The sequence below is a fragment of the Pseudochaenichthys georgianus genome, chromosome 6, assembly GCF_902827115.2.
Source record: "Pseudochaenichthys georgianus chromosome 6, fPseGeo1.2, whole genome shotgun sequence".
Taxonomy (NCBI): Eukaryota; Metazoa; Chordata; class Actinopteri; order Perciformes; family Channichthyidae; genus Pseudochaenichthys; species Pseudochaenichthys georgianus.
In genome coordinates, this window is record NC_047508.1 from 35,174,326 (window position 1) to 35,189,894 (window position 15,569).

A 15,569-nucleotide genomic window follows, 5' to 3' on the forward strand; every position below is an offset into this window, starting at 1 on the left:
ATTCACCTACCACGGTGCCAAATTAGAATCTGCCCCTTCAAATGTGATTGGACAGTATGATTTTTAGACTTCGGTGATTGGGTAAGGATGTTGAAGAACCTGCGCTGATTGGTCAGTGTTGTTTGTCAATCATAGGACATGCTTTGCTGCATTCAGGGGATCCCGGATCCCGGAAAAACAGCCTTCGGTTTGATATCCACAGAACCCTAAACATGAACTGCGAAGTTTAGCTCGTTTTGGAGGGAAATAAAATGATTTCATGTATCCCTCTATTAATTATTATGTGTATAAACTGTAATTCATAAAACATTAAGAAAAACAACCAACGCGTATGGAACTCATTCACTCGGTTCACATCTATTGCATTGTCGCTCCATTGTCTTAAATGCAGCAACTTTCAACATTGAGAAACAGCGCGAGATTTAGAAAACTCGTGGAAACCTCTTTCGTTTGAGCCTTTGTATATACAGTCTATGGTTTGAGCAGAGATGGATAACTTTTCTAAACCGTCTTTCGTCTAAATTATCTTTATGCACCCATGTGGTCGTCACACCATAGCCTATACATATAAGATTCACACAAGATAAGATACATAATTTCACCTTTTACTAAATACATGTCGTATTTTAATATAGGATACACTGTATCCGATACAGTATTTGAATACCTCATACTGTATTGTTAATTATCAATGTCTGGATAGTTAGGTAGTTAGTACTTCAATATAATTATCTTCAGACATGAACAGCTACAAACACACTTATGTATTTATATATAACCTCCAGGCACAGGAAGAGCTTGTTCCCCGAGCTTGTGACTCTTGTTGAACTCCTCTCCATTACTCACAAGCATCATTGCACTCACCTGCACTGATTAAACGTACTTAATGGACATGTTATTTGCACAATCATGTTACTGTACATATAACCATTTTTTTTTTTTTACAATATTACTGTTTGTACATACACTCTGCACTCGCACTCTGTTAATACTCTGTCAATACTAAGTTATATCTGACTGTATATTGTAGATGTTTTGCTCATTCAATGCTCCCTGTATTGTTCCAGTTTTTTTACAATATGCACTTTACTATATTTATTTATATTTAGCACATCTTGCATTTCTGGTTGGATACTAACTGCATTTCATTGGCTTGTAGGCCTACTATACTTTGCACAATGACAATAAAGTTGAATCTAATATATATATATATATATATATTTATATATTACGTACACTCAAGCTTTATGCCACCTGTAGCCTATTTGAGTTTTTAATGTGGAACCAATATATTATGTGTGTGCTAGAAATGTGTTACATTTATGAGTCTTACTGCGCTTACTGATGTGCACAGGTCTCTATGAAAAAGAGAGCTGGAAACTTAAGAATGTAAGTAATGGAAAACATGTTATATGAATTGTACTTCAAGTTACTTACTTACTGTAGTTACTAAGTATGTTGTCTCCCAAAGCACAACTTTTAAAACAATATTGACAGGATATGTTATCATCTAAATAGTTAGGCTTCTGTTCTGTGGCTTGTAACTCTACACCTCCCAGAGAACCGTTTTAGTTTGACAAGTCTTCCTACTCTCTTTCTTCTCGGCTCATTAAACTCAGCTGTTAATAGAGATGCTTTAGCTGATTTAATGTCTGCTGAAATAGCGTTGGCTGCTTTGGTTTGAATTACTTACAATTCTAAACACTCTCAAATCATGTAGTTCAAGGTCTGTTAAAAATGCAAGCTAACCTTGTAAGTTATTTTGATTTGCTCTAGGGTTATTAGAGCTTAGCAAGCCCTATAATCAGTTGTGAGGTTTTAAATTATTCATCAGAACAACTGTTTAAAATGACACCACAGCATCATTGTTTTTATTTTCACCAACTGTTCTTCATCCTCCTCCTCCTCTTCCCCTAAGGCGGTGGAAATCAAAGCCAAATCTCATTAGAAGGTTTGAAACGTGGATGGGAAATGCATCCTGCTGGCAAACACAACCATCTCCTGCTGAAGGAGAGGCTGGCTGCTGTGTGTGTCGCATCTTGGGCAGGAGAACAGAAGCCAGCAGCATGCAGATTTTAACCCAGTTTCTTGTCAGAAACCCTGCATGGACGTAAAACTGTTATTTGTCAGTGTGCTGTATCATTGATTGCTAGACATTCAAGGGCATGGTTGTTTATAAATCTTATCACTAGTACACTGCATGCTAAATGTTGACTCCAAAAAATATAAGTAAGATGCATGTCTTGATATAAATAAGTACAGTATTGCCCTTTATTTTCCAGCAGTGATCAAGGATATAGTGTATAAGATGCATGCTTGCGATAAGTAATCACTCTTGCCTTGGCAGCGGCCCTTGAAGTTTTTCTATCAATTGCTGCATCAATGATCTGCTCAGTTAAGAGGATGGCCTGCGCAGGCCTCTGGTCGGTCTTTGATATCCCCCACCCCTGCGTCAGGGTTTGTTAAGCAGTAAGATGAGGCAATTTTGCCTTTCATCTTTCTTTTCTCCAATTTCATTTTTAGCTGTCAGTACTTAATTAATGTTTTCGCAGCAAATGTTCAACCTTCACTGCCGATGACAGAGATGCCGTGCGGCTATTTACAATATCAACTCGTTTCATGAAGCCAGACCTTTGCTTCTCGTCTGTATTCTGAGCAGGTTGACAGGAACCTGATGTGGCATTTGGGGAAAAAGGCGACAGCCATCATTGTCATATGGTGTGCTGCACTGATGCTACCAAAACAGTAGTTTAGGGTCATAATATGCACGAAAAACCTCAGAAAAACTGCCATGTTCAAGCACTGGGCCCTCTATTTTGTAAAGTGATTTGTTGGTTTGATCAGAGATCATTTTCATGAACCCACCGATTACTGCTAAAGCTCCTCTGTGAAACTTAGGGGCATGTAAAGAGCTGCATGAACACCAAAGACTTACAGCAAGGATTTATTTGACTTTAACAAGAAACTGGCTACCAGTGGAATTCCGTCACCCAAGGTGATAGTGACTCATGCAATATTCATGAGAGGTGAGTGTTCAATTGAAGCAAATCAATATTGTAAAAGAGAAAGAAACACAGCAGATATGAAGGGCGTATATGTCTCTGAGTTTATTCACGGAGTGTATGAGGAAATCTGTGGGTAACTGCTCCGTCCACACACAACCTTTGTAAAATTAAGATCATCCAGTACAACAAGATCAGGTACAAGTGCGAGAATCTTCTGAGCTGCCTTGGATGGAAAGGATTGTGGCTTCCATTAATGGTCCTGCACTGAAAATGGAGTGTCCCAGTTTCTTTAATCATTACAGCACATTCACAAGATTCAAAATGGGAAAAAGTCTCGACAACTGCACGAACAACTTTTTTTCTCTTTTGTTTTTTTTGTCCCAGGACTCAATGCATAGGATTATACAGTTAGAATACAGTATTTCAACATGTTTTACAAAGATTTATATGGTATAGGAAACAAGAAATAAAAAACAAGAACTGCACAGCAGTAAGAAAAGTCATTTGTCGAGTATAGATAGTCATTTATCGTACACACTGTGGAACAGCTTAGAAACACAGGGCAAAAAAATGTACACCGTTGGAACAATTTTGCGCTATATTCGATCTACATAAGGACACCCTTTTGATTTCAGATTAATTTAGAAATGCCAGACATTTTCAAGGGAAACCCAAATCACATCAGCCATATTATTTTACATTTATTCATTTTGGAGATTTGCTTTAGCCACCAAAATCCTACTAAGCACACGCCACAGACACCCAAAGGAAATGCACACATCGAAACTGCAACCATAAAATAAATCATACTGAAATGTCTTCAGCCTATTGGCACACACATGGCTGCAGCAGGGCATCTAGCATTTGAGACAGCACACATAATATCACAAGTCCAAATACATTGCTGTGTCTATAGCACTATCGTCATCATAATCACCTAGGTTACCGATAGAATAATTTAGAAACAATATATATGTATTATCCTATTCAATAAGGCACATTTGTGGTTAAAGAAAGGCTCTGAAAGAAGCGTCTTGCATCAACTCTGTCAGTGAGGGAGGAGTCCACAGCAAACAACAGCGAGGAGGATGGAGTCTGCAGTCGGCACGCAATTAAGATCAAAAGCCTACCCTGCTGATTCCACTATAGTGAGAGCCACTCTGCACTGCGCTGAGTGGGCAGTGCCAAGTGCTGTTGGTCGGGATGCCGGGACGCCACACTGAGACAGCAGGCAGGCGGCAGGCTCAAGGTCTGTGCAAACCTCTCTCTAGCCAAGGCAGGAATCGTTAACATTCTGGGGTCTCTGGAGCTCGTCATGCTCTGTCAACTGCACGCATCCACCATCAGATAAGGGAGGACAATTAAATCATCTGTCAACAACAACACCTACAGTTTAGGGATGACGCGTGGCAGCGTTTAATGGCCCAAGAAATCCCAAACCCTCATTCCTACCCTGTCCACACCTCGGCTCTGATACTGACATATCAACATCTCAATTAGTAAAACAATTATGTACATGATTGAATCTGACCTCCCGATCATCACACAAAGGCTAAAATAACTTTAATTTGTTCAAAACATACCATTTAAGTACCAACTGCTTCTCTAGCAGGTAATTAACATCAGCAACAGGCGATTTCATAGCTTTAGAGGCAGAATGCTTGATGACTATTTGGAAGATAACAAGAGTAATACTTTAAAAGAATGGCACTAAAAATCATGAGCACTAAAAAATGCGTGAATACATTTGGAAATCTCTCTAAAATATTGCTGAATTGCTACTGTGTGAATAAATGGAATTAGTTAATGTGACTGTTGATTGTGGCTCATGTTATTCTGACATTATTGCAGTGCTAATATGAGTGAAATGGCTGAAAGAAATTGCTTTTTGATGACACTTAAAAAATAATATTATCTGTAAAGGGTAATTAACTGAAATGTTTTAGAAACCCTTCTGAAATGTCCTTCTGTGCTTTAGTTGAAGTGGAATGTATCATGGCACTGTACAATAAAGGGAGACAGACTGTGCTATAATCGATTTCCACAAGCACAATTGGCGATCCAGCTTGAAACAGATCTGAGTCAAAAGCAAAATGATTTAACTCAAATATTTCTGAAACTACTGGAGGCCTATCAATCATATGAGCCTGTGCATTGCTAGATAAACCAGTGCCCTTGTTAGGACCCTTTGGTCTCTGTCAAAAAGCTCAGAGAGAGCGTAGGCTCCAGTGTGTCACTGGGTACGGGGATTAAAATGACAGAAAGCAGGCGTCTCCTCGCCCTCACGCCTGACAGTAGGCATCCTGTGTGTGCACACACATTCCCACACATTCACACACACTCAAATGTGTACTTCACACAGACATCTAAGCACACACAGGCTAATAAAAACACTATCCGCACCACAAGGTGATCCATTTAAAAAGATAAGGTTTTTTCCTTATAAAGCTTTCCGCATAAAGACTGCACAATAAAAAAAATATATAATACAATTCGTTAAACCTTTTTCTACACAGAAAGAAATTGAACATCTGATTATCGCCTGTGCCATTGCTCCACGTAGGGGCTTAATTATCAGAGAGAGGTCTACCGCACTGCATTGTGGGAGCAATATTCAGTGAAGCATGAGTGAGCGCGCAGACCTTTAAGGTTTGGCAAGTGAGCTTTAAGGCGTACCTATGACAGTGTAACCCATCATTTTCTTCCCCTTTTTTTGCTCTCAATCTGCATTTCATTATCCCTGTTACTCCACATCACGGAAAATTGTCCCAGGGCCAAGTTGTACAATATACACGACTACATGGGTCTCTTCCCACCTTTCCTTATTTCAATGTTATATAATCTGAAGTAAGAAAAAGCCCCTGTAGTCACTGGAGTTATGCTATCATTCCCATCCCTCCCTCTCTCCATCCCTCCATCCCTCCATCCATCCATTGGTGGGTTAGAGATCAGTCACTTTGTTTTCCAGGTCAGCTGCTATCTGCTGGAACCGCAGGGTCAGCTGTTTACTCTGGGCAGCTGGGTCCTCTTCTAGGGATGCGATGATCTGAAAGAGGGAGGGAAGGTGAGAAGGACAGAAATGATAAGCGAAGAGAAGAAGGAGGAATAATTGGGCAGAGGAGGACACAAGAGGATGGTCGGGAATGTGAAAAAACAAGGATGGGGGAGACGGAGTGAGAATGAGCACAGGACACAGAGGAAGAAAGAAGGGCGGAGAGTGGGAGGAGAGGATAGTGTTATTTGACATTAACAGTCACGTCATATGAGCTGTTATTGTTTGCGGGCCACACTTAGGGGAGACTGACAGCCCCATTTGTTTATCCAACTTGTTCATTAGGTTTTGTTTATCCCCTTTTCGTGACCTCAAGGGGCAATACACAATGGACGCTTACAAATCAATTCCCAGAGCAATTTTCCAATTCACATCCCACAGAAATGCTTTCAATTAAAATTGCATACAACCACTCTTCTGGCATATCAAGAGTGAAAAAAGAAGCAAAACCAATAATATAGTGGCCAGTAGTGCATTCAGTGAAATAGCCTCCTTTGGGTGCGATAGGGAAAAGAAGAGCCTCTTACCCCATCATAGTATTTGCTGGCATACTGGTAAAGCTGATGGAGAGCCACTTGGGTGTTCAGTGTGTCTGTGTGAGCCTGGAGAACATGAATCACAATTTAAAGGTTAAGGAGAAAATGCAAGGAACTCATAAACTATAGTTAAATGGGCTATATAAACACTTTCTTTCAGGTTTTAAAGAAACTAAAGGGAAAACAATCCAACCTCTGAAAGATCACACATACATTTAAATTATAATTGATAACATTTCATGAAATAAAAACCTGGGTTTTTGATACCATTTATGCATTTGTTCAGCGAGGGCCACTCAATGTGTTCACGTTCTGAATTCACCTCTACTGTATAAAGCATTTATTGATAGTGGTGGAGCCCTTCCACACTGTATGTAAATTGACTTTCTATCCACAAGAGATTGACAGGAAACTATCCCATTTAATCTCATTGATATCAGCCCAAGTGTTCACTCTTCTACTTCTGAATAGGAACTGTATTACATTTCAGCTCGTACAATCTGAAGGCTCTGGCTATCCAATTACAGCTAGTGTTCAAAGCATTCAACAGGAATTTCCATATACGTTTGGCACACATTTAAACTAAACTTTAAGATGAATCAGCAAAAGGAAATGCAAAATAGTCTGCATTTTAATGTACTAATGTTACAACAACTACCAATACGATCATGTATTAGGATTTGTTTCATTGAGTAAGCGTTAAGGTGGGTTGTAGCTAATTCTCCAGTTGGGTGCCATTAAAACCACTTCATCATTTATGAAAAGTGTGCAACATGATGACAAACATATTTCCAATATGTCTGTATTTCACTAAGTGTCTTTACACGCAAATAATAATGTGCATAATAACAGGTGGATGCAGACGCACTCAGTTAGCTGTTAAATGAAGTGTTGCAGTCCCCAAGTTGCACACCCTACTACTCACGAAACATGAATCACAGTTCCTCGTGGCATGATGGGAAAATATTGACAGACTTCTCTATAAAAACAACATGACTTTGTATGGTCGCACTGCAAATACATGCACCATCTGCTTTTCCATTTTCTTTCTCATCAAGTAGCTGCTGAAGGAAGAATGCTGTAGTTATAAACCTCTTTTGCTTGCCGTTACCCCAGTAACCACGGCTGCCACTTAATCAACACGACAGAAATCTTAAGGATTAGAAGTTTAATAGCGGAGCAATCCAAGTGGCACAGAAAATGACAGCAGTGTTGCTCACCCGTGACACCTCTGCCAGATGAGTGTTCATGTCCTGATCACTGACGGGAACCATCTGCCGGATGCCCCCGTAGTAACTACACACAACACAGACACACAAAGAGGAGACAAGAGGTGTTAATAATCACATTACGTGTTATTATACATCTTTTAAAACTGAAATGAAAACAACAAGATCGAAAGAATATTGCTTAAAGGTCTTACTCATCCACCATCTTCTTATATGAAGAGATCTCCTTTGCATAGAGTAGTTTGTTACTTGGAGAGTCCTAGAGAGAAGGACAAGTGGATGGTAAAAAAACAATGGCACTCAAGATTGATTGACCTTTGGCATCCCTTCTTCTCAATCCTTTTTATTTCTCGTGTAATCCTCTTTGTTCTCATCAGCTCTGTCTGTCTTCCCATCTTCCCTCTTGATCTTTCACCTCCACACCCTCCCCCCTTTTCTCCGTCTCCTCCTCCTTCTTGTTTTCACTCACCCGGCTGAGTTTGTGCTCGCTCTTGGTGCAGGCATCCATGAAGGTCTGTGCGATGACGGAGAGCGAGGCGTCCACCACTTCAGACACGTGCACGTCGAAGGTGAAGTGTGGATTCTTGAGGATGTTCACCCAGAACCGCAGAGGAAGGCTGCATGGGGGGGGGGAAAAGGCCATGAAAGCGGTTCATCACTGTGGCTGTTACCGCTTCTGAAGGGGGGAAATATCATCAACCACATTACATCTATGAATTCATTTGAGTCAGAGAGGCATTCTATTTGGGAGAGCACTTGCCTGAGGTGCAATTGAGAGCAGTACAAGATAATAACAGCGATAGAGAAAAGCCTTTTTTTGTTGGCGTCAGTTTATCAGTACAATACCCTCGATCACATGCGTCAAACTCAAGGCCCAGGGGCCAAATCCGGCCCTTGGTGGATTTAATTTCAGCAAACTGAGTATAAATGGATGTTTCCTTTTGCACTTTCTCTTGCGACAACAGGACATGTTCGTCTTTTTCTTTGAGGAAAATTGTTTTTTTTAAGCTGTTGTTGGCGTGTGGAAAAATGTAATCATAAGAAATGACTCCGGAAAAGCTGCAGATCGAGCCATAAGAAATGAATGCAACTGATTATTTAATGTTGTTTTTTTAGGCAATAATTTAAGCTTTATTAGTTCCAGGTTTAATGTGCAACACGTTCATTTCAATACGTTTTGCAATAAACATTGAACCAGTCCGGCCCTCCACTAGTACCCATTTTTTTATGTTGGCCCACTGTGTATTTGAGTTTGACCCCCCTGCCCTAGATTGTCAGTTTATATTACTACTTCATATGATACTGACCTCTCTAGGAATCATTGCTGTTAAGTGAAAAAGAAAGAAAGAGAATACAAGAAGACTCTCTTTTCTTAATAACAAAAGGGATCTGAGCAAGTCAATGATGCTTGCCTTCTGCAAGCCACTAGAAATGCTCATGTTACAGCAACTCTTTGACCTGATCTGTGTGTAACAACCTAAAGCGCCGCCTACATAATGTAATGCTGTGGAGCACGCTTGCTAATTTCCCTTCTGAACAGTAAAACGCACACTCCATCTGTTTCTTTTCAACCTCATGTTAGTGAATTCAAAAGAGCGCCCAAAATACAGAAGCTCCCCGAAAACCTTCTTCCCCGATCGGTGCAAACACGGCGTCTTCTGAGACACGAAGCACACGCCGTGTAAAATTCACAGTGTGGTTATATCTCCGGGGAAGGCTGCCGTGAAAATACAATAGAAGCATAAAAATAGCAATGTTGCTATAATCACAGAATTAAATTAGCTTGGGACATCATTACCATGTTTGTTTGTTGTTGTGCCTCATACACACATTCATATTTAATACATTGCCCTCCGTTGATTTGATAAACAGAATGGGTGGATGCCGAATGTGGTGTGGAGTGTAGCAAGTAATTACATCGCTCATCTCCTGTCCTTGTGTGGATGCTCTCTTTCCAGTCTTGTGTCAATCACTGGCATCTACATGCAACACGTCGTCTTGTATGCTTGAGCCAACGCGACACTAATGTATGCACTTAAATGTCACATGGGAGCAGGGGGATTGCAAATGCAAACTAAGTGAGCAGGAATTCGGCATTTGTATTCAGCTCTTTAAGTACGTTTTATTTCTTGGAGAGATACTGTACCGTAGGCAGCGCGATGTGTGGTATTGCTCAGGCGACAGCGTTTGTGCAAGTGGAGATTTTAGCTTAGTACATTTAAGGTACTTGTACTTTCCTTCAGTAAGTATTTCCATTTTATTGTACCGTACTTTTCGGGCTATAAAGCGCAGCTGCATATAAGCCGCAGCAGCTAAATTGTCCGTCTGTCTTGCTCTCGTTCTGTCTCTCGGTTCCACTTTTACTTTGGCGCGCTACCTGTCTCACTCTTTTCCGGCCTCCAGCTTTTCCTGCTGGAGCCCGCCGCTTAAAGCTGGCGGGCGCGGACCGGTCATAGAGCCCATAGTGTTAAAGGTGGTTAATTTGACCTGTAAAATCCATAGATTTAGGAGGTTCCCTAGTGGCCGTTAGCTGTACAAAAAAAATGGGGAAAAAAGTCGCGGCTTATAGTCCGAAAAGTACGGTACTTATACTCCACCACATTTCAGAGGGAAATATTGTACAATTCACTTCACTTGATACCATTCATAGATAGTTTCCAGTTAAAAAGATAATCCAGAAGATTTAACATGAAACGCTATATTTCTTATTATAACAACACACTATTAAAGCGGTTTCCAACCTTCACAGAACTCAGATGTCAAGGACTTTTTAGCAGTTCCACCAATTAAAAAAATCCTCGAACATCTTCTCCTTGCCTTGTATTTTAAACTTAAGTAGGGGTCTGAGTACTTCCTCCACCACTTAGTATATACAAATACAAATGTGAGTGACCATCAGTGCATGCAGGCGACCAGTACCTATTAGTCTTCCAGATATGGATGGTCTCCTCATCCACGTTGTTGTGTTTCAGCGCCTGCTCATCCAGGAAGTCAAAGAAATATTTGACCGCCGGGGGCACCACTGTCCCAGAGCACAGCACGCTGCGGAAGAAGTCATCCACAAACTGCTGCAGTGTTCCCTGAAAGAGTCCACAAAGAGTGTGAGACAGAGAGCAGAGAGCAGAGACAGAAACATCATAGCCTCGAGACATAACTACTTGCACGCAATGAGAGTGGAGTTATTCAGGTTTCTTCTGAGAGTATTTTTGCATTTTCTGCCCTATTGGAAACCTAGAAGCCATCAATTTAAGTTGGCTTTTTAACAGAAAACTATTCCTGGAAAAGCATATTTGCTTTTCCGCCATGGTCAGAGAATTAGATAACTACTTAACAAATATCCAATTTAGTAAATGTCTTTGTACCTTGACGGAAAGGAGTCGTGTTAAATAGATCTCTGTAATGGCTTTGGTCATCGACTTGTCCTTTATGCTTCCTCGTTTAGATTTGATCTCATCCATTTCGTCCTGCGGCCTCACCAAGTGGAACACCTTGTCATCTTCCAACAGAGCATTTCCTATCAGAGGGAAAAACAACACTTACAAAAAAAAACTTTCTTCCAATAATCCAGCTTGTTATTTATTCATGCACACTCTCACAGAACATATTCAGATGATAAAAGGGGGGTGGGTGTTTGAATGTGTATGCAGTGGAAATGCTAAACAATAAACCACTCTGAAATGCACATTTTGAAAGGCAGAGGATAAAAGTGCGTGTTATTGGAGCATAATCTGAAAGTGTGCTATACATAAAACAACATGTATTAGCATGTTTAATGAGAGCGGGGATGTTGACATAAGCCCCGGGGAAAAAAACAAAGGCAAGCATTGTACTCAAGTTCACACACCTGATCTACGCTTGAATCTACAAGTGTGTGTTTGTGTGTACAGTATAAGGGTATTGAGAGAAACATACGCTCTTCATGGTTTTCCTGGTTCTGGTCATAGTTCTGCTGAATAGAAATCACTTTGGACAACACTAATGTGGCGTTATCCCGCACCTGAAATGCACATAAGAGTCTTTTGATGGACAGAAAAACACATCAAACACAACACTATACAATTACTTCACACAAGTTGGATTGAATAGGTACTGCTACTGAGGTCTCTTTTAGCGCCCCAGAACTAATTCATAATCAATGCGATTGAGTGGACAGCAACAGTGGGCCTTTTCTTTGGTGTCAACCCATTATTGAAGCCACAAATACTGTGATTAGCACTTCTCTGACACAACCAATGAATCTATAGCAGCAAAGTTGTCCTCTAACAACAACCATGAGGTCATCAGCGTGTAGCATGAACAAAGGAAGAGAAGTACCTTTGAAAGAGGCGGATTTAAGTGACCGAAAAGCAGGACAAGAAGGGGATATTTGCAAGTGACCTTTATTTTCCGAGGATCGATACAGTGCCAAGAAGATTTAGTGGCCTTCTGTCGACATCGAGAGCTGACAAGAGCAAACTAAGTCCAGGCAAATTCAACGGGCTGGGGCTGAGAAATAAAAAATGGTAGGCATGTTTCTAAACTGACTAATGCAACCAGTGAAGGAAAATGGCTGTACATGTTGTTTTGCATGTTTGACTTATGGACACAAACATGTTTACAGTTTTGCTTGACGAAAAGGCAAAAGAACAAGAAAACAGCAAGAGCAATTCTTTAACAGTAGCATAAAATGCCTTCCAGCTACTGTGAAGTTCATTAAATAAGAGTCAGGGCAGCTGGTTCCGTCTGTTTCCATTATTTGTGATGCAGCTTCATATTTAACAAACACATGTGAGAGTGGGCTCAATTTTTCTTCTACTGTAACTCTCTGCAAAAAATCTAATAAGCGAAGTACCAATATGTTAAAATGTTCTTTTGAGAGGAAGTCATAAAGAGAGATAGGAGGATGATATGCAATAAAAATCCCGAGCTGGACTTGAACCAAGACGTTAGGATTATGTAGTCAGCAGCTTAAACCCCTTTGTCACTTGGGCATGTTGGGAATGTATTCCCCCCAAAAAGCAAGTGCACAGTATACAGCCAGTTTGTTTTTTGAATGCCGCTGTCATGTTATCATCATGCGAGTCGGAAAAAAACATATTTGTACACATTCACAGATTGATTTGTTAGTTAATAGTATAGACATTAAACATTTAGGAGATTTAGATTTCATACATAGCACTGTGACACAGGATGTAAAGCTCAGCCTCTGGCGTGAAAATAGGCAACCCCATTCCCATCCACACGCCCACGTTCAGCTATTTCCTTCCTCTCTGCCTCCTCACACCCCCACTCTGTATAGTCTTGCCTTTTTTTTTATGTTTCATCAAGACGCTGACATTTAATCAGTACTTACGTTGTAGTGGGCCAGAGTGTTGATGCGTTTCCACCTGCCCTCCTTCTGGGAAGTCAAGTCCAGATCTGACAAAATCTGCCCTGTTGAACCCGGACGCCACTCTGTGGTGAAGGCAGGAAGAGAAGTCACACAAATACCCCGGCTAGGTGGAGGTGTACAGCAATGTCTGCCAATAATTGTCACTTTTTGTGTTCTTTCTTTCAACACGTATTGCATTTATTTCATCATTGGTCACTGCTTCCCTGAGGTCATTCTGTAATAATGTGGTCTGAAATAAATCCCGCTACCCATCCCACTGTCTGCTCGCTCGCTCGCTCTCCTGAGATTTACTGACACACTCAAGTTCATTTTGGCTGAGAAAGTGACAGATAAGTATTTTCTGAATAATTTCAATCTTTTCTTAACAGTGATTTGCACCGCAACATTTTCAATTTAGAAAGAAATTCCAACACCATTGCAAACCTGAGCTTAACTCCCTCCGTGACATTTGATTCATTTACGAGTACTACCAAATATAAGGGGGTTATCTTTCTGATTCACCATGGAGGAAGACGGATCTCTGATCTACAGCCTGCTTGGGAATACAACATGGCTTTGATGTTAGAAAATGTCTATAGAGCTTTTGCCTTTCAAGTCAGTCCCCAAGGTTTCTAACTACAGTAGCGAGCAAAACTTTGTTTAGGGATGAAGGCTTTCTTCATGTTGCTGACACTTAACAACTTTGAATCCTTGGTTAAGCTTTTTATTGCACAAACGGAGAGAAAACATCAAACAAATCTATGAAATAAAGTTGGAGTTAAATAAATAATCAATTATCTATTTAGACGAATGCATTCTTGTTTAATTTAAAAGGCATTTCTGTCAGGACTGAAATAGCGACTGCGTTTTGACAACCTCACCACTCCATGTAAGCCTTACATTATCTATCCTTGTTCTACGTTTTCTGCTTGGGCTCACCCTCCTCCTATGTGCCCTCATTTACTCACCCAGTTTGACACTGTCGACCTTGGGCCGCAGGGTGTACGGCAGGTTCTTGTACACCTGCTCTATGATCTTGTCCTTCACCTGCGAGATGGTGTCACAGGTTAACACCTTGACGGGCGTCACATCGGGACCCTCGCCGTGCACCAGCACTTGCAGGGTCTGACGAAAAACACACAAACACAAAAAGAACACACATTGAGCACCATGTGGTAATGGCAAATATACATGCAATCACGCACACAAGAGACAACTATGCAGAAATAGTCAAACGGGGACAGAGGACCCAGCCATCAACACACACCAAGTCCCTCTGTCTGGATGTTGTCGTCATGGCAACCGGATTTATGTAAGCACACCTCCATCCATCTCCACACACACACACACACACACACACACACACACACACACACACACACACACACACACACACACACACACACACACACACACACACACACACACACACACACACACACACACACACACACACACACACACACACACACACACACACACACACACACACACACACACACACACACACACACACACACACACACACACACACACACACACACACACACACACACACACACACACACACACACACACACACACACACAGGTGACACCTGAGAGGTCTCCTGTCACCTTGACCAGTTAATGGCCGAGGCTCAGCAGGAGCAAGCTGTGACCCACCTCTCCTCCCACACTCAGTCACTCTGTCAGGAATAACTAACTGACCCTTGACAGATTCAAACAGTGGGCAGGCAATCCATTTGCAATGGCAACCTCAGAAGCCTGTCTGCATTTGAGTTGAATGGGAAGAGCACGCTGTGAAGTAAAGCCGATAGGAAACACTGTGTCTGACTGTGAAATCTAGCTCTTTGCGTCTTCTCCTCCTTCTGTAATTCAATCACAGGAGGCGATCCATCACGGCGGGAGACGTGTAATTCGGGCTAATTTGGTAATTGTCCTCGACAACGCCATTACCCATGGGTCTTTTTATTTTTGCTGACTTTTAACAGAAAACAGCTGTGTTCACATTAGCAGCCATTATTGAAACACGATACCACAGCTTTACCTCACTGCCCAAATGGATCCAGAGCGGGCGCAGGTTGGAAGGCCGAGGAGAGGTGGAGCAGGTGGCTGTTAGTCTGCGCTTGTAACGTCTTGTACTACTTTCACCTAAGCCTTGCATTTCAACCTATATGGGAATGTGTTGCCTGATACGCTTTCGAGCTGAGAACATTGACACTGAAAATGGATGTCACACAAAAGCAGGCAGTCGCCTTGGGGGTTTTGGGTGGTTACCATGGGAACTGCCCTTGTGTGTGACTGCGTGCGTGTGTGTGTGTCTGTGTGCATGTTTTTGTTGCTCACCAGGCACAAAACACTATGCAATTTCAAAGCAGTGTGTGCAGTTTTTATG

At 41.4% G+C, this 15,569-nt stretch overlaps 1 protein-coding gene across 2 annotated transcripts in view; it reads right to left on the minus strand.

The window, feature by feature from the left end:
* Positions 1 to 3,083: 3,083 nt before the first annotated feature.
* Positions 3,084 to 15,569, minus strand: part of plxnb2b (plexin b2b) — a 123,974-nt gene continuing 111,488 nt past the window's right edge. For both annotated transcript variants that reach the window (XM_071203565.1, XM_034084681.1), the window contains exons 29-38: positions 14,141 to 14,297; positions 13,155 to 13,255; positions 11,735 to 11,819; positions 11,185 to 11,336; positions 10,742 to 10,902; positions 8,292 to 8,439; positions 8,017 to 8,081; positions 7,814 to 7,889; positions 6,585 to 6,659; positions 3,084 to 6,051 (exon numbers count right to left, since the gene is read on the minus strand). In XM_071203565.1, the coding sequence (XP_071059666.1) occupies positions 5,947 to 6,051; positions 6,585 to 6,659; positions 7,814 to 7,889; positions 8,017 to 8,081; positions 8,292 to 8,439; positions 10,742 to 10,902; positions 11,185 to 11,336; positions 11,735 to 11,819; positions 13,155 to 13,255; positions 14,141 to 14,297 (1,125 nt within the window). In that variant the 3' untranslated portion in view covers positions 3,084 to 5,946. The remainder of the gene's footprint in view (positions 6,052 to 6,584; positions 6,660 to 7,813; positions 7,890 to 8,016; positions 8,082 to 8,291; positions 8,440 to 10,741; positions 10,903 to 11,184; positions 11,337 to 11,734; positions 11,820 to 13,154; positions 13,256 to 14,140; positions 14,298 to 15,569) is intronic.